Source organism: Sinocyclocheilus anshuiensis, unplaced genomic scaffold (genome assembly GCF_001515605.1).
Source record: "Sinocyclocheilus anshuiensis isolate Anshui unplaced genomic scaffold, SAMN03320099.WGS_v1.1 scaffold457, whole genome shotgun sequence".
Lineage (NCBI taxonomy): Eukaryota > Metazoa > Chordata > Actinopteri > Cypriniformes > Cyprinidae > Sinocyclocheilus > Sinocyclocheilus anshuiensis.
Window position 1 is genome coordinate 1,547,054 of NW_015537939.1, and position 21,975 is coordinate 1,569,028.

Below are 21,975 nucleotides of genomic sequence, written 5' to 3' on the forward strand. Positions count from 1 at the left end.
TGAAATATCGGGCAGGCGTCTCCACGCGGCCCAGTAGTCTGCCAGGGGTCTTGGGTGTTCTACAGTTAAAACGTACATCTGATTTTCCTGTATAGGATCCCGAAGCACCTGAGTGGCGGGAAAAACTATAATGGGAAGATTTCCGATTCTGTCGGGCCTGCCCATTGCCCCAACAGTGGGAGCTTTGGAGGCCGTCATAAACGGGCCATGCTCGCATGACCCTTGGGCTTTTTCTCGAACTCTGAAGGCTGGAACGCGCAGAGTATCCGAGGAGGTGCTCGTCGTAAGGACTCGATCTAAAACTGCCCGAGGCGCAATATGCGGCGGGACCGTCAAGATCGGAGTCTGGAGGCCACAGCGAGAGAGTCGAATACGCTTGTGCGGTTCGTACACTCTCTCTAAAGGAGGGCCTGGCCTCCGAAGACGAGCAGAGGAATCAGGAACTGCTATTAGGGGCCTGAGGACAAGAGGGCTTTGCCGTCGAACTCAGGTCTACTCGCTTGCGTTGCTGTGCGTAAGCCGGTGGGCGAGACCTAGGACCCCAGTCTTTACGAGGGGGTAACCTAGGCGGCGGTTCATGCCGCTGGACCTCTCGGTGCTGTAAGGATGAAGAGCGTGAGCGAGCCGCCGGTGGCTGACGTTCCACTTCCCTAGCCCTGCGAGGGATGAGTTGACGGAACGCAGCGGACTGCTGTTTCGCTGCTCTAAACTTCTCCACGACCGTAGTGACCGAGTCTCCAAACAGACCGTCACTCGAAATGGGGGCGTCCAGGAGAAAAGTTCTGTCCTTCTCTTTAATGTCAGTGAGAGTAAGCCAAAGATGGCGCTCAGCTGACACTAACCCTGCCATGGACCTGCCCACTGCCCGGGCTTGGACGGTAGCAGAGGGCGTGATTTCCAAGACGGAGTGGAATTTGCACGCGAGATGTGCCGTGAGAGTCTCTTCTACGGCCGGCATCGCCGTGTAGCCGTGAGCCGCCATTTTAGAAACCGTGGCGAAATCAGCGGCAGCGGGATTAATGATACGCACCGAAAAAGGTTGTTTCCAAGACCTCGAAACCTCGTAGTGGAGGTCTTGGAAAAATGGGAGAGGCCTACGGGGCTGAGACGGAGTGCGGCTGGACAAAAATCGATCGTCCAGTTTCGACTGGGACTGAGTTTGCGCCGGCTCGCTATCCCACTCTAACCCCAGCTTATCCACAGCGCGCGTTACAACGTCTAATAGTTCGCTGTAAGACGGGGAAGTGCGTTTCTCCTGTCCACTCGGAGGGAGAAAACTGCACAGATCGCCCAATAAATCCTCCGAATCGGAGGCTGCTGTGGACAGCACGTCTTCATCATACGGCATACAACCGAAAGACATCGCATCGCGAGCTTCCGGGGTAGGCCGCAAATTGTCATTGACGAAGACCACGGGATCCCCGTAGCGCTCTTCGAGCGCTTGCACATGGCCCGGAGAGAGCGAGAGAAAAGGAGAAAACTCCGTTGACTCGCCCTCTAAACGCCTCGGTTCGCATGCGTCACCCCAAGCGACCGTCTCGTGCGGCGCCTCGGCAACCGCAGAAACGGGATAGCGGGGGTTAGACGCGAGGCCTACTTTATCTGAGAAGGCCGCGAACCTCGAGCACAGTGCTTTTAGCCGTAGGCTATCACAGTGTCGACAATCAGAAAGGCCGCTAAGCACAGCTTGGGCATGCTGTAGGCCCAAACATTGCACGCACCTGTCATGAGTGTCTCCTCCTGCGATGAACCTGTCACACCTCCGTTGGTAAAAAAAATGATCCAATCAGCATCGAGTGTTCACTTTCAGCGCTGAGGAGTGTGGAGAAAAGACCCCTTGCAAGGGAGGCTAGCCTCCCTTCTGATATCAACCAATCATCAGTTAGGCTATATTATCTTGCTGTATGCGTGTCGTTTTCTTTACGTTTTAAGACTAAAAGCAACCAAAAAGCCATTTTAACGTGGTTAAGCAAATTATAATAATAATAATCGGCAGGGATCCCAGACCAATACAATTAGTGTGCCTCCTCTATTTTAAAACCCACGAGCCGCCACTGGAATGTAAGTTATGCATTCAGGAAGACAGCACATCTCAAACACATTAAATAGCGCGAGTAGCCTAGTGTCTCTGACGGGGGAGCCGCTTAAACTAATATACGAAACGATAAACTATGTCTTACCAGTTTTTAAAGGCCTTAATATGAAGCTTGTCACATGCTTAGAACAAATTGAATTATGCACTTTTTCCGCAGCAGCTCAGTCTGTGTCCTCCGCTATATTTTCAGATGCGCTCGTATCAAACTAATGTATATCGATATAAACGGTATTGCCGTTGGATTATAAGGATTCACACACTTGGAAAAAACAGGTTTATAGTTGTTTTTAATATCCCATCTTGCATTTTTCATAGACATTTTTTTGGACTCAAATGTGGGGTGTCAGCATGACTCTTCGAACCTCGAAAGTGGCGGCACTTCTGCTGCTGTCAGTGCATCTCCTGCATGCGTCTGCCCTACCGGCTGCATCCTCCTATGAGTTCAACGCATACAGGATGCAGCAGTACAATTTACATCAGGACAAACATGGTAACACGCCACAGTTTAAAGGCATAGTTTACACAAAAACTAAAATTCTGTCTGCTATTCTCATATTTAGACTGATTTTCTTTCCTCTGCCGAAGTCAAAAGGAAATACTGAAGAAGGAATGTTGGTAACCAAAAATTTGTGGTGCCCATTGAATTACATTCTATGGAAAAAATGCACTGGAACATTTTTCAAAATATCTCTTATTTATGTTGCACAGAAGAGAAACGTTCTACAGGTTTGGAATGACAGGAATAGTATAAATTACAGCATAATTTTTATTTTTAGGTTAATTATAAATTTAAATTATAAAATAATTATATATATATATCTTAATGTCTACAGTTGTGCATTTACAACAACACATTATTTGCTCATTTCTTTTCCAATAATACTTGTGTTACTGGATGAGAATAAAAAGTGAATAAGAAATTTAGTTTTTAATCCCATTTTGTGAAAAAAAACACTACCTGTCAAAAGTTTGAAATAGTTATTTATTTATTTTCTGAATTAAAAAAAACCCCTTATGCTCACCAAAGCTGTATTTATTTAATAAAAAATACTGTAAAACAGTATTTTTGTGAAATAAATTATTACTTTTCTTCAGCAAGGATGCATTAAATTGGTCAAAAGTGACAGCAAAAACATTTATAATGGTACAGAACATTTCTATTTTTAAACTTTCTATTCATCAAAGAATCAACATTAATATTAAGTAGCAAATGTTTTTAACATTGATAATAAAAAGAACCATTGTTAATATTTAAGAACTAACTAAGTACATTAGACTGGAGTAATGGCTGCTAAAAATTCAGCTTTGCCATGAAGAATAAATTACATTTTAAAATATATTAAAATAAAAAAATGGTTATTTAAATTGTAATAATATTTCATAACATTGCTGTTTTACTGTATTTTGGATCAAATCAATGCAGCATTGGTGAGCATAAGAGACGTCTTTAAAAAAAAAAAAAAGTACTTCCTGGAGCTGGAGAAGACCCACCCACTATTGTAATTACGTCCCATTATGACTCGTTCGGTCTTGCTCCTGTAAGTCACACTCATTAATGTCCACACACACACACACACCCACACCCACACCCACACCCACACAGCACAACTAGATTGAAGGAACCTTTCTGAGTGTATATTAATAAATGCTTAATCATTTTTGGTCACATAATACATCACACTCCCCCCAAACATGGTTCGGAATGATTAATGTATGTTGTCAATTGGCATGGTTCACTTGCTGTGGGAACTGACCTTTTCAAACACCTTGATCAGAAATGAACATATTCACATTGCCGGCCTCTCAAAGCCTCACCAGTGAAAATTGTATTGAATTTAGTGTTGGGAACTGACAATTGTAATTCAGAACTGCCAAAGCTTTATTCAGTGTGAAACATACAGTATTGTATACCAGAATGAATGACTCATGACTCGTTTTAGTGAATCAAAAACATGCAGCACAACCAGTCCAATTCCCAAAAGAATGAGTCTTATGAGTCAGTTCTTTTTAATGAATCAAAAAACATGCAGTGCAACCTATCCAATTCCTGAACAAATAATTTTATGAGCCGGTTCTTTTTAGTGAATCAAAACCAAATCAAAAAAGCGTTATCAATGTAATGTAGTATGATTTGCAACTAATGACACTTATGAGTTGGTTCTTTTTTGTGAATCAGAAACATACATTGCAATCAGTCCAGTCCCCAAACTAGCTGGATCTTTTCAGTAAATCTATAAATAGAGCTCAACCAGTACAGTCTGATTCCTAAACAAATGTCTCTTATGAATCTGTTCTTTTTAGTGAATCACAACCAAATGAATGACACTCATAATTTTTTTTTTGATTGAATCATATACATGCAGCATGACTAGTCTAGTCCAACAGATTACATAACCAATTACTCTTTTGACTTAAAAAAATAAAATAAAATTGGAATCTGGATCATTGAATTCCATATGATTCCCATGTGTAATTGAATTTACAGTATGCTTAAATCCGGTACCTTTGATTTAAGTACCAGTAATGATACTTTGGTAATCCTGTAATCACAGCAAAGCATTTTATTACCACTGTGTTTTACGGGTTCAGATGGTAAAATTTCCCACTGGTAATAATGAGTTTTACAGTCACCACCTGGCAGATCACATACATTGGCACTTCATAAAGTGAAACAATGTACTTGGCTGTATGCTTAGTATATTGCTGATACTTGAGCCATCTCTTCTTTACAAAAAAAGAATAGGGATACTTTTGATATTTTAATTCTTAAAGTACACGAGAGGGTTTTTCTTTTTCCAATTTAGTGTGTATTATGAGATTGTATGTGTGAGTGATCTGTGTATGTGTGTTTAGTGGCTGGCGTATGGTGCAGACTCTAATGGCAGTGGCGTCACCGTTCTTCTCGAGCTGGTTCGACTCTTTCATCACCTCTACAGCAACCTACGAAGCCAGGCTCCGTAAGTTCTTTCTGTAGTTTATGAACTAAAATGTTTGTGTTGGGAAAATGATTTAAAAACTGGCAACATGAATACAATAGCTTGTATTACCTGATTCATATTCATCATAAGAATTTACTTTTGGATTTTTTTTTTAATCAATATTTTTTAGGTACCATCTTTTATTCTCCCTGACTGGTGGTGGTAAATATAATTTCCTGGGCACCAAGCGTTGGCTGGAGGAAAATATGGACCATGCAGGTGCGTGAATTATTTTCAAAATGATTCTTGACACATATTTCACTCCCAAAGTCAAAACATTGTCTAAGTATCGCATTCAGTCATAGATACACTCCTAAAAATAAAGATTCTTTATTGGCATGTATGGTTCCATAAAGAACCTTTAAAATCTATGGAAACTTTGCATTCAACAAAAGTTTCTTTATAGCAGAAAAAATGGTTCTTTCAAGAACTGTTCACTGAAAGGTTCTTTGGGAACCAAAAATGGGTCTTCTATCGCATCACTGCGAAAACCCCTTTTTGGATCTTTATTTTTAAGAGTGTAAGAATTATGAGCACTCATACAATAAAAATACCAAAGTTTGAAGTCTGGATCTCTCTTTGCAGAATCCAGCCTTTTGCATGACAACGTGGCGTTTGTTCTATGTCTGGACTCTCTTGGCACTGGAGACAAGCTTTTCTTACATGTTTCACGACCACCTAAGCCTGGAACACCTCAGTACAGCTTTATTCAGCAGCTGGAGCAGGTTAGGTTGAATTGCAGAGTTGGATTCAGTCGATGTTCTATGAAAATACTGTTTTGAACTTAAATGTTGATTGTCAGTTGACCCTCTTGTACATTTTTTTATTTTCTGTGTTTTCAGATCATCTCTGCCAGGTTCCCCTGGATGAGATTTGGAACTGTCCATAAGAAGATCAACCTGCAGGAGGCCACCTTGGCTTGGGAGCACGAGCGCTACGGAATGAAACGTATCCTAGGATTCACTCTGTCGCACATTGAGAACCCTAAATCAGAGCTAAGAGGATCAATACTGGACACCATGTGAGATCATTTTTCAAAAGTTTAGAAAATTCCATTCTGGAACTTCTGTCAGATGTAGTCAATGAATTAGCCACTCCATCCCACCAAGATATAAAAATAGCATTCTTGCATGATAAATTAACAACTGAAACCTGCTTGAAGCTAAATATGGTGTAAACTTGAATAACCTGCTTGAACTTAGCATCCTACTTCACATTTAATGGCTGCCTTTTGAATGTGTAAAATGTTTGACTGGTGGAAAGAGCCTCAAAATCTTCTGACTGGCTGAACAAAGATTCAGAGTGTGGTCTACAGTCACTTTTTTAAACTAATTTAGTGATATCTGTCGAGTTATATGTATATTTTCCAGTTCCATTCCATAACGAATATCCTTCCATACCTTTAAAACTTATTTAATCCTTGAAAACAAGTGTGAATTAAGTTTTCTATCCAATGCAGCTCTGTTATAGCAGACATTTCAGAACACATTTTAAATGATAGATGCACCGCATCTTCTCATTTCTGTATATTCAGGGCACAGGTTGACATCAGAAAACTCAAGCGGAACACCGTTATTGTTGCTGAGTCCTTGGCAAGATTCATGTACAATGTTTCAGACAAGGTGAGGCAAACATTTGGAGTGTCTCGCCAAATGTAAACGTTCACGTTAAAGGGTTAGTTCACCCAAAAATGAAAATTAGCCTGTGATGTACTCACCCTCGAGGCATCCTAGGTGTATATGACTTTCTTCTTTCAGACGAATCCAATTGGAGTTATATAAAAAATTGTCCTGGCCCCTCCAAGCCTTACAATGGGGGTAAGCGGGTGCTTTTTGTCAACAGTTCAGAAGACGTGAAATATAGTGCGTGCATCCGTAATAAAATGTGCCTCACACGGCTCTGGTGGGCCTCCTGTAGCGAATCCATGCGTTTTTGTAAGAAAAATATCCATATTTCAAACGTAATAAGCACTTTGTTTCACTTCCGCTGACTGTCATACGTGCAAGCCATTCCGGCGGATGACGTAGGACGTATGTGTTGCGCTCGCGCCTCTGAGATAAATCTGTAAACAAACTTTCGCGAGTTTGTTTACAGGAGCAAAGGAAGCAAAGTTTCCTTACTTTAGCAAAGGAAAACCAATCTCCTCTTGGCTTATATCGAAATCCTCTGACATTTTTCTTTACAAATCCGGTTTTGTGCTTCTAATTAGTGACCGGCGTTTTGTTTTGTTCTCTCTCCGCGTTCGTCACTGATCATGCAACGCCGACATACTACGTCATCCGCCGGAACGGCTTCTGTGTACGACAGTCAGCGGAAGTGAGAAAAAAGTGTTTATTACGTTTGAAATATGGACATTTTTCTTACAAAAACGCATGGATTCGCTACAGGAGGCCTTTATTCACCCCCCGGAGCCGTGTGAGGCACATTTTATTACGGATGCACGCACTATATTTCACGTCTTCTGGACTGTTGACAAAAAGCACCCGCTTACCCCCATTGTAAGGCTTGGAGGGGCCAGGACAATTTTTAATATAACTCCAATTGGATTCATCTGAAAGAAGAAAGTCATATACACCTAGGATGCTTTGAGGGTGAGTAAAACACAGGCTAATTTTCATTTTTGGGAGAACTAACCCTTTAACCTTGAAAGCACACACAGACCACTTTTGTCTTTGTTTGCACTTTTCATTAATATATACTTTTTTTCTGTAGGGGTCTGCTAAGGACATGCAGGTTTTCAAGGGCAGTTTGGTAATACATTTTTTTCTGCTGTGTTGCTCATTTTATCAGGCTAAAGAAATAAGTATTTACTGTCACTTGTGATCAGTTTAATGTATCCTTGTTATATAAATTATTTAAAAAAAATTACTGACCCTAAACGTTTGAACTTCATTAATTTTATAAAGTAAACCTAAAACTGTTCACCCTTATTTGCCATGTAGGATATTCAAGACAGCCGTTTGTCTGCATTGATGACCATGATAACGTCTGTTCCACGAGCCGTTCAGTTGATGGACCGAGAGCCAGAACACACACTCCTGATCAGCAGCCTGGAGCAAGAGTTCAAACACTATCTACGGCAGGTCCATAGACAAACGTTCCACCCGGACCGAAGGTACGCACACACAGACATGGCCAAAATATTTCACCTCATCAATAGCCTGAAGCAAGACTTCAAAAGACTTCTGTAGCAGGTTTACAGATGCAGATTTCAAACACGCATAAATTCACAGAGCCAGGATTCATTTTTCTTTTTACCTTGCCTGTAGCAAAAGTTCAAACAATGTTTACCAACACACTTTCTGAAAACAGCAAAACTACAAACCCACAGCCACCCAAACACACCGATACAGACATATTAAGCCTGTTTTGTCTGACTTTTCTAGGGATCCTGAAATCACATTCTTTGATCAAATGAAACAACCAATGATGATGTACAGGTGAGTCTTCTCATTTGTTGTTTTGAGGCTTTGAAGATGGTTTTAAAGTCAACCTGAAACAGCATTAAAACCCTTTTTACATTAGTAATATGGTGCATTTCCAAATGAAACAGGACATTCAAAAAGATAACGTAAATAAGGTTAACTTAAAATCCCTTATTGTTCTATTATTTTTCATGGAGTTTTTTTTTTCCTCCATTTTATCCTCCTTTGGTTACTTTAGTTTTTTGTATTTTCCAGTTTCTACATTCAGTGTATTAACTTTGTATATTAGTTTTTATTTAATTTTATTTTAGTTTAATCAGTTTTGTAATAATAAACAATGTATTAAGAACTAAAACTAAAATGCATTCATTTATTATTATTTTAGAAAGAGTTATTATGAAATCATTTAAAAATGACAATGTATTCTAGTGTAAGTTTTTTTTCTCGGTAATAGTTTTTTTTTTCCTTTTAGTTCGTGTTAATTTAGTTTGTTAATTTTTGTATTTTATTCATTTTTATTTTACTATTCACTTTTTTTAGGGTGAAGCCTGCCACCTTTGACCTGTTTTTGGGTGGCTGTATAGCTGGATACCTTGGAATAGTTTATTATGCAATCCAGGTGAGCCATGGGTAATGTATACCAAACTAATTAGAGAGCTGGGGTCAGTATGCTAATTATACCTGCATAGGTTGGAATTGAAAGTCTATCAGTAATCAGAATCTTTTCTTTAATGTGTGGCTTGGTTAATTTATTTGAATCATTTCTTGTTGTTTGCAGACCTTTGGCAATGTCTACACTAAGCTGAAAGCAAACGTGAAAGCCAAGCACCAATAAACTGGAGTAAAGCAGACACATCAAAGAACCAGTGCACAGAGATGTCTACAACATCTGAAAACTTTTGGAATTCACGTCTAGAATTTAAAGTGGCTACCTTGTATTTTATAATTCCCTTGCAGTCTCTTCTGTTTCTGTTTGATTCCCTTTTTTCAATTAAAGATCACTTCTCTCTTTTAGTAGTTGGCTACTTTGCTCATTCTGCATTCAGAAATCCTTTTGGAAGTTGACTGTATGTTTACACTTTGGTCAATGAAGGCAAAGAGACTAAATTAGATGATTACCCATGTAAATATGATATGTCAGGAGTAGAATGGAACTCATGGATAAGTTATGAGTCACTCAAAAAAGGAACCTGATGCCAAGAAAGATTGAGCGGGACTGGGTCACCTATATGTAGTGGAATTATTGTCACTGAACACCTATATGAAAGAGAAGCTTATGAACACCAGTTAATGTTTCAAAGATAAATATAACTATTTTGTTAAAGGACTGGTTCACTCAAAAACGAAAATTTCAACTCAAGTTACCAATATGTAATGCGTATGTTTTTTAATCTGAACAGATTTGGAGGAGTTTAACATTCCATCACTTGCTCATTGGATCCTCTGCAGTGAATGGGTGCCATCAGAATGAGAGTCCAAACAGATGATAAAAACATCACAATAATCCACAAGTAATCCATTTGACTCCAGTCCATCAATTAATGTCTTGTGAAGTGGAAAGCTGTGTTTGTAATAAACAAATCGATCATTAATTGTTCATAATATTGTTTTCTCCAGTGAAAAAGACATCTCACAACAGATCAAGCACTGTTTAGAAGCAAAATCAGTCCAAAACAAATATGTAGGTGGATTTTATTATGATTTATGGCCAAACACACATTTTTTCACTTCACATGGGGTTAACTGTTGAACTGTAGTCATGTGGATTACTCGTGGATTATTGTGATGTTTTTGCCAGTTGTTTGGACTCTCATTCTGACAGCACACATAGGTTATTTCTCTATGTGAGTGATTATTAAAAAAGTAGAACTTGACAGAAACTGCCCTTCAGACCCATTTCGTGTCATTAATTATGTATGGAACATTTTTCCCTGTGGAACTATCTGAGTAACCTGAAAACTGTCCTGTGCATAATAGGTCGCTGACGGGATATTTGATTTACTTGTGTTGGCACGGCCACAGAGGATATTTTGTGGTGCTGACAGTGACTGTGGATAAGTGCCAAATGCTCAGTTAAATGATGACTCTCTTGATTATCTCTTATGAATGAAGAACATTCATTCATACAGGATTAGTCATTCATTACTGTCATCCACAATATTGTATCTACTCTGATGACATGAGCAAATTCCCCTAATGTATCATATTGTTATACTCTACTGTGGAGTTTAATGACTGAACATTAACATTCTGAATTCATGGCTGTAGATTCATTCACAAAAAAGGGAAATTTATTATGTTCACTATTCTTGAGTGCAGACAATTCAAAGACCAACAAAAGTTCAGTAAGTCAGTAAGATGTTTTTTTTTAAGAAATTAATACTTGTATTCAGCAAGTACACATTAAATCGACAGTAAAGACATTTATAATATTACAAAATATTTTTATTAGAAACAAATGCTGTTCTTTTGAATGATCTATTCATCAAGGATTCCAGAAAAAAATACATTTATCACAGTTGCCATTAAAATATTTAGCAGCACAACTGTTTGCGACATTGATAATAATAAGAAACGTTTCTTACCAAATCAGCATATTAGAATGATTTCTGAAAGATCATACACTTAAGACTTGCATAATGATGCTTTTTCTTTCTTTTTTATTTTTTTTAAGAAAATACTTCCTATCCTACACAACTATTTGCTAATATATTTTTCAAAAGTGTATTAAATGCTAAATAAATAATAATATCCATAGTTCTCATTTTTAAATGTAGGATTTTTAAATCTTTTTTTTTATACTTTATTATGTCTTTCAATTCAAGCACATTTAATACAGTTATACAAATAAACATTTCCTTTAAAGACATCTTATTTTATTTTTTACCAATAGTTATTCCTAATTGTTCCTTCTACTTTATCTTCCTTCACTTTTTATTCCCTTTTGTGATAATACCCATCACCAACGCATAAAAAAAATAAATAATAATAATTAGAACAATAAACTAAATGCAGACATAAACACTTTTTCATATAAAATATATAGAGAAAAAAGCATCCACATATTCATATTAAACTCTTATAATGACACCTAATTCCTAATAATTCAAATACAAATATTTAAAACTAATTAATAATAATATTAATTAAATGAATAAAGATAATGAATAAATTAAAAGGGGGCAGAATTGTATAAAGATGTCATTAGAATATGTATTCCTTTATTTTATAATATATACTTTGATTTTAAAGGTGCCCATATCTTTTCAAAATATATACTTTTGCTCTTAATTTCATATGTTATCCTCTCCATAGAGTGTACTTTAGAAAGTAAATCTAACCAATCATTTAAAACTGGGGATTCTTGCCTTCTCCAAAAATGTTTTTATTGTTTTAAAATTCTCAGTATTCTAAATAAATATAACTCATCTTTAGATTTTTTAAATCTAATTATATTTCTGTATATATATTAGTGTGAAAGCAACATCCCTATTTTTCCAGCTATATTTCTGGCATTTGTCCAGACCAACAAACAGATCTCACTGTTAACTCTCAGTCAGGCCCCGCTGAACAGGGGCCACAAAAGGCACACAGGATCTAAGGCTTGAATTATTGATCACTGGCTGAGTGGGGAATGAAACCTGGGGCTGCTCAATCCTGGTGACAGACGGATATGCTATATTTCTGGCATTTGTCCAGACCAACAAACAGATCTCACCTCACCTGTTTAACTCTCAGTCAGACCCCGCTGAACAGGGGCCACAAAAGGCACACAGGATCTAAGGCTTGAATTATTGATCACTGGCTGAGTGGGGAATGAAACCTGGGGCTGCTCAATCCTGGTGACAGACGGATATCTATGCAGATTATCCAGTTGCCAGCTCTCTTTTTCTCTCCTCACTGGAGCGTGTAATACAGAACAGGACCAGAACGCCAGAATGACATCACATATGATTGCTTAGGACATGCTTTGTGTGTACTACAATTTCAAATGTGATTTGAACCTTTTGTTTGATCTCAAAGTCAGTGACAGCCAAAAAGGGCAGAGTGATAAATGGATGAAAGAGAAAGAAACATGCTGCCATCATTTACTCAACTTTATGTCGTTACAAACCTGGAGGATGAGTAAACAATTGCAGAATTTCGTTTTTGAGTCAATAAATCCGAATACCCCATGGAAAGATGAAAGGACTGAGGGATTAAGATAGAGAAGAGAGGAAGAGGAGCATGGCAGCACTAGAGCAGAGGTGCTGATGAGAGAGAGGGAGTGAGGTAGGGTTGATCAGTCTATGAGCTGCAGACACACTCTTACCATACACAGGGGAAATGGGTCCTCAGCTACACTTCAGCAGCACCTACTCAGAGGAGTTCAGTTCCCCGGCTCGGGTCAAACCCACCCGGCCCAGACCGTCCTCTGCATATCGCAGGAACAATCCTCATCCACGGCCGGTAAGAGCTTCTTGAATACTTTAACACATGCTCATCACCATAAATGAGCATTTGTTCTATTTATATGGGTCTCTTTTTAGCATTAGGGGTTTTATATTACCTTTGTATATAAATTTAAGTCATTTTATATAGAGAGAGCTATATATTCACTTGATTGGAGGTTGGTAAGTTTTCTTAAATGTCTCTTTGGCTCACCAAGGCTGCATTTGTTTGGTAAAAAAGAATGCAGTATAAACAGTAAAATAGTGTAATTATAATTTAAATTAAATGTTTTCTATTTTAATATATGTTAAAACGTGATTTATTTCTGTGTTGATAAAGCTGAATTTTCTGCAGCCATTACTCCAGTCTTCAATGTCACATGATCCTTCAGAAATCATTCTAATATGCTGATTTGCTTCTCAAGAAACGTTTCTTATCATTATACAAGTTGCAGACAGTTGTGCTGCTTCAAATTTTGGTGAACATATATATTTTGAACATACATGATTTTGATGAATAAATGTTCAAAAGAACAGCATATATAAATCTTTATACACTTTTGATCAAATTAATGTCATTGCATTCAAATCTACGTTTTTGATCATATCAAAGAAATTATAATTGCAAATTTATATTTCAGAAGTTAGAGATGAATAATAAGCATTTATACCTTATTATGTTCCTCTAAGCCTCTAACCATATGTAGAGGTTAATGTAGCGTATAGGATGTAAAGTGAAATGTATAGCTCCTAAAGTGTGTTACATTCATTATTTACTTGTTTTGAAATTTTGTGAGGTGTTTGTTTGTTTCCATTCCCTCAATTAGCATTATTTCACTGCTGTGTGAATGACTCACATCTGAATGAGCAAAACAATTGGGATAAACTGCAATATTGAGGTAAAAAAAAAGCACTGTAAACAACAACCAACATTTTTCAATTAACTTGAATTTAACTGCCCTGAAAAAACATGAATAATTCACCAGCATGGAGAGCATTGTAGCCACTTGATTCTGCAAAACAACCTACTTGTGGGGGGCCTTGTTCAGGAGGCTCCGGTTACACTGTTTCCAAACCACTGAACAGGGATCGGCGGTTGGGATCGACTCTCACTATATTTTCACTGCTGTGTGAATGACTCACATCTGAATGAGCAAAACAATTGAGATAAACTGCAATATTGAGGTAAAAAAAAAAGCACTGTAAACAACAAACAACATTTTTCAATTAACTTGAATTTAACTGCCCTGAAAAAACATTAATAATTCACCAGCATGGAGAGCATTGTAGCCACTTGATTCTGCAAAACAACCTACTTGTGGGGGGCCTTGTTCAGGAGGCTCCGGTTACACTGTTTCCAAACCACTGAACAGGGATCGGCGGTTGGGATCGACTCTCACTATATTAGCGAAACAATCTAACCTCTGCTGGGCCAGTGTTACAAGCTATTAAGTGCCACTTACACTCTTAAAAATAAAGGTCTGAAGAACCTTTCTTTTTCACAAAAGGTTCTTTGTGGCGAAAGAAGGTTCTTCAGATTATAAAAAGGTAAGAAAGAGATGGTTCTTTAAAGAACCTTTGACTGAATGGTTCTTTGTGGAACCAAAAATGGTTCTTCTATGGCATCGCTTGAAGAACCTTTTGAAGCACCTTTATTTTTAAGAGTGTAGGGTTAGTTTTCTGAATCCTTTTTGCCACCCAGGACTTCCTGATGCCAAGAACGCTGCAGACAGGATACGGCTCATGGAAATACTTTCAGACAACCACTCCTTCTGCCTCTTTTCTACCTCCAGTAAGACACATATCAGTCCAGTATCCAGGTATCAATACAATCTGTGTCACTACAGCTGAGGTTGAGTCAAAAGAATCACTGTCATTGATCAAAATCAGTGTATTGCAAATATTTGAGTGTTTAGTACCTGCTCCAAACAAATCAACATAATATGATATATGTAGCAATATATCTACAGTATATCACTATTTTCTATGTATTCACTTATTCACTTTAAGACATACAAACAGCACATGGACAGTCAATGCAGAGCTCATCACAAAGAGACTCCAAACCACCTGCGGTCTCGTCTGCAGTTTGTACACTGCCACCTGCTGCCTGGCTTCTCAAACCACAACCAAACAACTTTGCTCATGCAACAATCTCAAACACACAAGGGTAAAGCTTTTGCAATTCTATATTTGAAATGCATGGGCATTGCATAATTAGTTTTAGTTTAACTTAAATGTTATTTCATGACATTGTTTTATGTCTTTGTGCCTGAATAAACAAGATTTATATCCAATCCAAACCAATACCTGAACTGTAGTATTTTTCTGACTACTACACTCTCAGTTTATGAACAGATCATTCTATGATTTTGTCCTCAAGTTCATATCTGCCATACTCTTTAGGATTTTTTTTTTTGTACTCAGGAAATATTCAGAAACAGATCGTATCAGATCAGCTTGGAACCAGCAGATGGACATCATGCCATCTTTAAAAACCTTCAAACACCAGGTTACCCATCATCACAGATCACGCTCAAAATCCACTACTGATTGCAGGTATTTTATTCCAAAATCTCGAGAGAAAAAAAGCAAGCAAACAAATAAATCTAAACAATATAACTAACTAACTAACTAAATAAAAAAGTATCTTTTGCTCACCAAGGCTGCATTTATTTGATCATGCAGTAAAACAGTAAAATTGTAAAATATTACTATAATTTAAAAAAATAGTTTCTATTTTACTATATTAAAAAAAAAAATTTATTCCAGTAATGATAACGCTGAATTTTCAGCAGCTATTAGTCTCCAGTGTCATGATCTTTTAGAAATCATTCTAATATTCTGATTTGGTGCTAAAGAAGCATTTCTTATTAAAAAAGGTCTTTAAAAAAAATAATAAAACAAAACAAAACAATATAACAAAATAACAATAAAACTAACTAAATAAAATACATAAATACACAAATCAAGTACATAAATAAATAGGCCTACACATCCAATTTTAACTAACAGCAAGCACTACAGATTGAACAGATTTCAAACATTTCAAACATATTATAACTCGATATTTTGATTCAGTGCTTTTAATGTAATCATGCCATTTTGCTAAACTGTAAATGTGTGTTTCAGCATAAACATGGCTCTGTTAATGCATCTGAATGTCTGAGATGATCCCTTTTAAATCCAGATGTTTTGGTTTGCAGTGAAGGACACAGCTGTTTCCATGTGGTGAAGCCACTAGTCGGACACTACATCATCCACCCAGAGTTTGTGTCAGAAGCAAAGCACTAAAAGCCACAGTGCTTGGGCATTTTATATCAAACTTTTTTTTTTTCATTTATTGTCAGTTTAATAATGTCATTTTCCAGTGTATTATTGAGGTAGTTATGTGTTTGGAGATCCTGTCTTGTAAAATATGCTTGGGTGCAGCTTCATTTTATTGACTGTAGAATGTATTTTCGGATCTAAATGTGCATTACATGACAACGTTTATGATGTGCCTGTTAAATGTTTGTTATTTTGTCTTACCAACATTACCATGGGAACCATAGTAGCCTAAGTACAACATATTCAAGCTTGAGCTTCAAGCTTTTTCATAAAATAGGTTAAAATAGGTCAAATACATTAAAATGGTTAACTTTTTTTTTCAAACTCACACCAGTTAAATCAGTTAATACATATCAAATACTATTGTAACAACTGGTTAAAATAGTTACTGAATTCAAAACCATTATAGGATAACTCAAATCGCCTATGACAGTAGTTATAAAAAACATTTTATTTTATTTAAAAATGGCTAAAATATACTTCCTTTAAAATAAAATGTGCTACTTAAAAATAAGAATATGGAAAAAACGATGTCATTATATTTATAGCTTACCACACTCTTCAACGATCCACATATTAAAATAAAGTAGTTTTTAGTTTTAAAGTAGTGATCGTAGTACCTGGTATTTTGGCGGGATTACCATGGTATATTTTTGTATATTTTTGAGATCCACAGAAAACAAACTTGGTAAGCGCCGTCTTCTTTGTTAGAATAGTTTGTTAGACAAACTCAATCCGCAATATTCACACTGTCGCTTTCGCCGAATAGCCTATAAAACTCAATTTCCCAGAGTTGCAGAGTTTGTGTGACGAGCGAGTCGCCACATAAACTCCTCCCATAACAAGACACGGAGTTCAACGTCTTGAATTGTTCGAGGGAACATGTCAACAAGACACGAAACCAACAGTCCTGGAGCTGGTAAGTATGTTATTTCACGTAACTATTCATGTTTATGTATTTAAATAGCGAATTCCTCCTGTCAGCCTCGGTAATACACTGCGTGTGTTTTACAGTCGACTCCCCTTGCCTGATATCGACCACTGGCTCTGTCTTGTGTTGTTTCATATGTCTCCTTTTGTGATAAAATAACGTTACTGAACTGTTTTGTAAAGAGGTTTTCTTAGTCGTTATTCTATAGTAATGTGACCATTTAAGCAGTTTTAGACCAGTCACAATGTTATTGTGGGGACTACCGCAAGTCTCAGGGCTATGTTACACTTTGACCGATGATCTGTGTGCTAGGTCTCATCTGTCCTGAGTTATTAAAATAAGAAGCATGCAAGCCTCTTTAAGAGGTCAGCCAATATTAATCGTGTGTCCAGTGCGTGGCTATTTTAGTAAAAGTTCACTCATCATACAACGTGGTGATGCAACTCTCTGACCTATTTACATGTCTATGTATGTACTGTCAGTGTCCTGTTGAATAAATTAAGGTAGCAAAGCCTTTTTTTTTTTTTTTTGTAGTCACATGTTCCGAGTCAGCAAAATTGTGTTTACTTGAGTGCTGTGAGATAATACATGATTGCTTCATCCCTTTAAAAACATTTCTTGTTAGGATAGGCTTAGGCAAGATAGGCATTTAACTATTAGATTTATTCATTTACTTGGCAAAGTATCCTTGTTAAACATACCCGTTTGTTGTCAATCACTGTTTCTTCTTCGGTCAATGTCTCTGCATGACAATTAAAGTTGCTCAACCTACTTTGCAAAATCTTCTTTCATTTAGGGAAGAACTAAAGTGTTGTCGTCAGAGAATCACATGCCTCTTGTTACTAGTGAAAATGTCCATTATCAGCAGTACTGAATAGAGTGGAACAGTAGGATATTTTCGATTATATTTGATTAGAGTTTTGATATAATAGCATTATTTGTATTTTTAGGAGTAGTTTTGTTCTTTCACTTTTCCCAGTTTCTTCAGCATTGTTGCTACAGCCGTACTACTAGTCAATTTTAAAGTCGGCATGAAAACAAATGGACCCTATCTATATTTTAAATGCATATTATGAATCTTATAAGCAATTAATCCATGTATTTTTTCAATTTTTTTTAAAACATGCATTGAACAAAGACCATGCTCTACATTTTTTATTCTCTAATCCGTTACACTCGGATATGTCACAATACAGAAGAAAAATTGAACGCCCACTTCCATAAAGCATTGCAAATGACATTGAGTCAATTCGTACACCTTCAAACAACTATAGTGAATAATTTAATATTTTGCCATTATTTCTGAATCGATTTAGCTGTGTCATTTACAGTGCTTTGTGGGACAAGTATAAATGCATGATTACAAGAACAACCTTTTTTACTTCTCAAATATAATATGCTGATTTGAAACGTTTATTTGGTTGTTTTGATTCAAATCTCTTTATTCATTTTTTTTGTGACTATTGACAAAATGAGACTTCTCCAAGACCACTGAAAAGGTGGGCAGTCACTGTTGCACCTTATTAGTGTGCTGTAGGCCTACATCTCCCTCAAAAACATAAAGAGAGGGCCTCTGCATGGGCAGTTCAGCTCTTCTAGGTCTTTCTTCAGGAGAAAACATTGTCCATTAACTGTGCTTTTCATTTGCACTTAGCCAGTCTCAAAGTTTTGCAGGTGGCGTTGCATACTGCAGACCCAGAGGCCCATGTGTTGTCCTCTGGTGTAGTCAATTCACACACTGCCACAGTGAGAAACCTTGGCAGCATGAATAAACTGCTTTTGTTTATGCCTTTACCTCCCAGCAGACCAATTCAGGCCGATATCAAAGCTAAAATGATAGTGTTTTTTTTTAATACTTAATGTTAGAATTTGTACTGTGATTCCTACATCTGCATAACAAGTAGATTTCTGTTTGGACTTTTTCAACCTTTTGCATTGACACTTTTTGCCACTCCTTTTTCCGCAGGCTCATAAGGGTAATGAACAAGAGGAAAATGCTACACTGAGAGAAGAAAAATGGATGCATGACTCCATTTTGCACAAATTTAGCAAGTTATTCACTTTTGTTCTCTGTCTGCCAAATGTATTCTGTAGACTGTATACAATTTTAGCCTTCAGTTTTTATCTTCTTTTCAACTGTGAATTCAAAAACTAAGACTCATAATGTACCAAGTAGTCCCAGGAGGCAAAGGAGGTACAATTACTGATGGCATGCCCATCAAGAAGATAGACAAGGACAGTCGCCCTCTGGTGGGGGCTGGAGTTATTGGTGCGATTCTGGTGATTGCAGCAGTGACTGCATGGTGCTACTATATTGCCTCCCTTCGTAAAGCTGACCTGCTGAAGACAGAATTGCTTGATCTGAATAAGGATGGCTTTCTCATCCGTAACCAGGCTGGGGGGATTGTCCTGAAGATGGGTTTCAGGTCAGTATGCATGGTGCTTCTATTTTTCTGATCGCAAAACGTTCTGATAGCACTACAGACACCAGTTAAATGGGTCAGTGAAAAAGAGAAAAGGTACTTAAACACGTGCCAGGTTCAAGTCATTATTCAAATATATTGAATAATTAATACATACCATTGTTTTTGGGGAGTTTAAAAGAAACTGATTTTTGCTTATTGATTTCAGATCTGGCACACTTGATCTCGACTCCTGCTCAAAGGAGGGAGTGATCCTTCGATGCTCGCGTTCGTTTGCTGGCAAGGTGAACTTCTTCATTATGACGGTGAAACCAAAGGAGACGGTGGTGTGTTACCGTGTGCGTTGGGAAGAGTTGGAGTCAGACCGACCTGTGGAACATGCCATGTCCTACAATGAATCGCACTGGTATGGTGGTGCTGAGACTGCTGTTCAGCATTGGCCTATCGCCATCTCAGGCCAGCAGGCACCCAAACCTTTTGTCACTAGCGACGTGTACTCCAATCGCCATGACTTCGGTGGCATCCTGGAGCGCTACTGGCTTTCGTCCAATGCAACTGCCATTAAGATCAATGACTCTGTGCCCTTCCACCTGGGCTGGAATGATACAGAGAAAACCATGTACTTCCAGGCACGATATCAGGACAGTCCATACAAACCTACACCTGGAAGACCTCCCTATGCTGAACTTAGTTACAGAGTCTGCGTTGGCCCAGATGTGACCTCTATCCACAAGGTCATGGTTCGTCGATACTTCCCCAAACCCAACAAAGTGCCTGCCAAGGAAATGTTCCGGCACCCAATATGGTCCACCTGGGCTTTACATAAGACTGACATCAACCAGGAAAAGCTTTTAACTTATGCAGAGAATATACGCAAACATGGTTTTAACTGTAGCCACTTAGAATTTGATGATCATTATACTAGTCAATACGGGGAGTTTGAATTTGACACACAGAAGTTCCCAAATGCTTCTGCCATGTTTCAAAAGCTCAAGGCAGATGGCTTCCTGGTATCCCTGTGGACGCATCCCTTTGTGAATTATGATTCTGCTAATTTTGGGCCATGTGTACAGAAAGGCCTGTTCGTGATGGAGCCAACAGGCCAACTTCCTGCATTGGTTAAGTGGTGGAATGGCATCGGTGGAATCCTTGATTTTACCAATCCAGAAGCTCGCAACTGGTTCACGTCCCATCTTCGCTCTTTACGCCACAAATATGGCGTTTCTTCCTTCAAGTTGGATGCAGGTGAGACCAACTACTTGCCCTGGCAGTTCAGAACTCGAGTCCACCTCCCCGACCCAAGCACCTTCACTCGCCGCTACACCGAAATGGCCATTCCTTTCAACGAACGCGCTGAACTTCGGTCCGGCTACAGCTCTCAGAATATCTCCTGTTTTTTCCGTCTAATTGACCGGGACTCTGTGTGGGGCTATGAACTTGGCCTCAAGTCCCTGATCCCAACCGTCCTCACTATTAGCATCCTGGGCTACCAGTTCATCTTGCCAGACATGATTGGAGGCAATGCCTATTCCAATCGTACTGATGGAAACGGCAAGCTACCAGACCGTGAGCTCTATATTCGGTGGCTGGAGCTGTCTGCTTTCATGCCCTCCATGCAGTTCTCCATTCCTCCATGGGAGTACGATGATGAAGTGGTGGCTATCGCTCAACGGTTCACTGAACTACATGAGACACTGGTGGCTCCCAGGGTCATAGAACTGGCTGGAGAAGTTCTGGACACTGGGGACCCCATAATTCGCCCATTATGGTGGATCGCCACCAGTGATGAAACGGCTTATAGAGTTGACTCACAGTTTTTGATAGGAGATGACTTGATGGTGGCACCAGTACTGGAGCCGGGCAAGCAAGAAAGGGATATCTATTTACCAGCTGGACGCTGGAAAAGTTACAAAGGAGAACGATTTGACAACAAAGAGCCAATACACCTAACAGATTATCCAGTTGATCTTGATGAAATTGCTTACTTTGAATGGGTTCAGTAAGATTTATGGCAAGCATCTGGAGTTTTGAGCATGTCTTCCATTTAAAGTGTTTGTGAAGGTGTTGATTTTTTTTTTCTTCAGGGAAATTAGCTAAAGTTATTCATCCAGGGTTTAAATTTTACAATATAAAACAGGACTGTTTAAGAAGTAAGCTTCCGGTAGCACATTCTGACATTCTTCATCAGTTTGGCTGTGATGTTTTGTGCCATTACGACAGTTAAACATGCATTAGATATCTGAAGCTAATGTCTTAATCCGTGCCTTGCATTTAAACAGTGAATGTCTTTGAGATACCGGCCCAAAGCCTTGACACAATTAAGCTTTTACATATGCATCTTGCCAAACATACTGACTTTAAGG

The 21,975-nt window shown here is 38.2% G+C and overlaps 3 protein-coding genes across 4 annotated transcripts; all 3 read left to right on the forward strand.

Annotated features, from left to right (window-relative positions):
* Positions 1-2,551: 2,551 nt before the first annotated feature.
* On the forward strand, positions 2,552-9,477 carry LOC107662633 (nicalin-1). The gene is made up of 12 exons (XM_016452718.1): positions 2,552-2,585; positions 3,560-3,633; positions 4,949-5,052; positions 5,204-5,292; positions 5,659-5,798; positions 5,916-6,094; positions 6,608-6,695; positions 7,786-7,824; positions 8,016-8,188; positions 8,460-8,513; positions 9,039-9,117; positions 9,277-9,477. The coding sequence occupies exons 1-12, from the start codon at positions 2,552-2,554 to the stop codon at positions 9,331-9,333; spliced, it is 1,110 nt and encodes a 369-aa protein (XP_016308204.1). The 3' UTR covers positions 9,334-9,477.
* Positions 9,478-12,824: 3,347 nt separating this feature from the next.
* Positions 12,825-16,222, forward strand: LOC107662870 (uncharacterized). The gene is given in 6 exon segments (XM_016452986.1): positions 12,825-12,947; positions 14,631-14,748; positions 14,939-15,098; positions 15,356-15,487; positions 16,061-16,083; positions 16,086-16,222. Coding segments are annotated over 6 exon segments (693 nt in total).
* An 865-nt stretch (positions 16,223-17,087) lies between these two features.
* On the forward strand, positions 17,088-21,766 carry myorg (myogenesis regulating glycosidase). Of its 2 annotated transcripts, none has more exons than XM_016451388.1 (3): positions 17,088-17,177; positions 19,156-19,615; positions 19,821-21,766. In XM_016451388.1, exons 2-3 carry the CDS (start codon positions 19,353-19,355, stop codon positions 21,613-21,615), a joined length of 2,058 nt encoding a protein of 685 aa, XP_016306874.1. In that variant the 5' UTR covers positions 17,088-17,177; positions 19,156-19,352; the 3' UTR covers positions 21,616-21,766. The 2 variants fall into 2 exon arrangements, with proteins under 2 accessions (XP_016306874.1, XP_016306881.1); XM_016451395.1 differs by having other exon boundaries at positions 17,098-17,181.
* The last annotated feature ends 209 nt before the right edge of the window (positions 21,767-21,975 follow it).

Coding starts and splice junctions, on each gene's coding strand:
- myorg (XM_016451388.1), top strand. CDS start 19,353: ATGTACCAAGTAGTCCCAGGAGGCAAAGGAGGTACAATTACTGATGGC. Junction 19,616..19,820: donor GTCCTGAAGATGGGTTTCAG/GTCAGTATGCAT, acceptor TATTGATTTCAG/ATCTGGCACACTTGATCTCG.
- LOC107662633 (XM_016452718.1), top strand. CDS start 2,552: ATGCAGCAGTACAATTTACATCAGGACAAACATG. Junction 7,825..8,015: donor AGGTTTTCAAGGGCAGTTTG/GTAATACATTTT, acceptor TTTGCCATGTAG/GATATTCAAGACAGCCGTTT. Junction 8,189..8,459: donor ACGTTCCACCCGGACCGAAG/GTACGCACACAC, acceptor TGACTTTTCTAG/GGATCCTGAAATCACATTCT.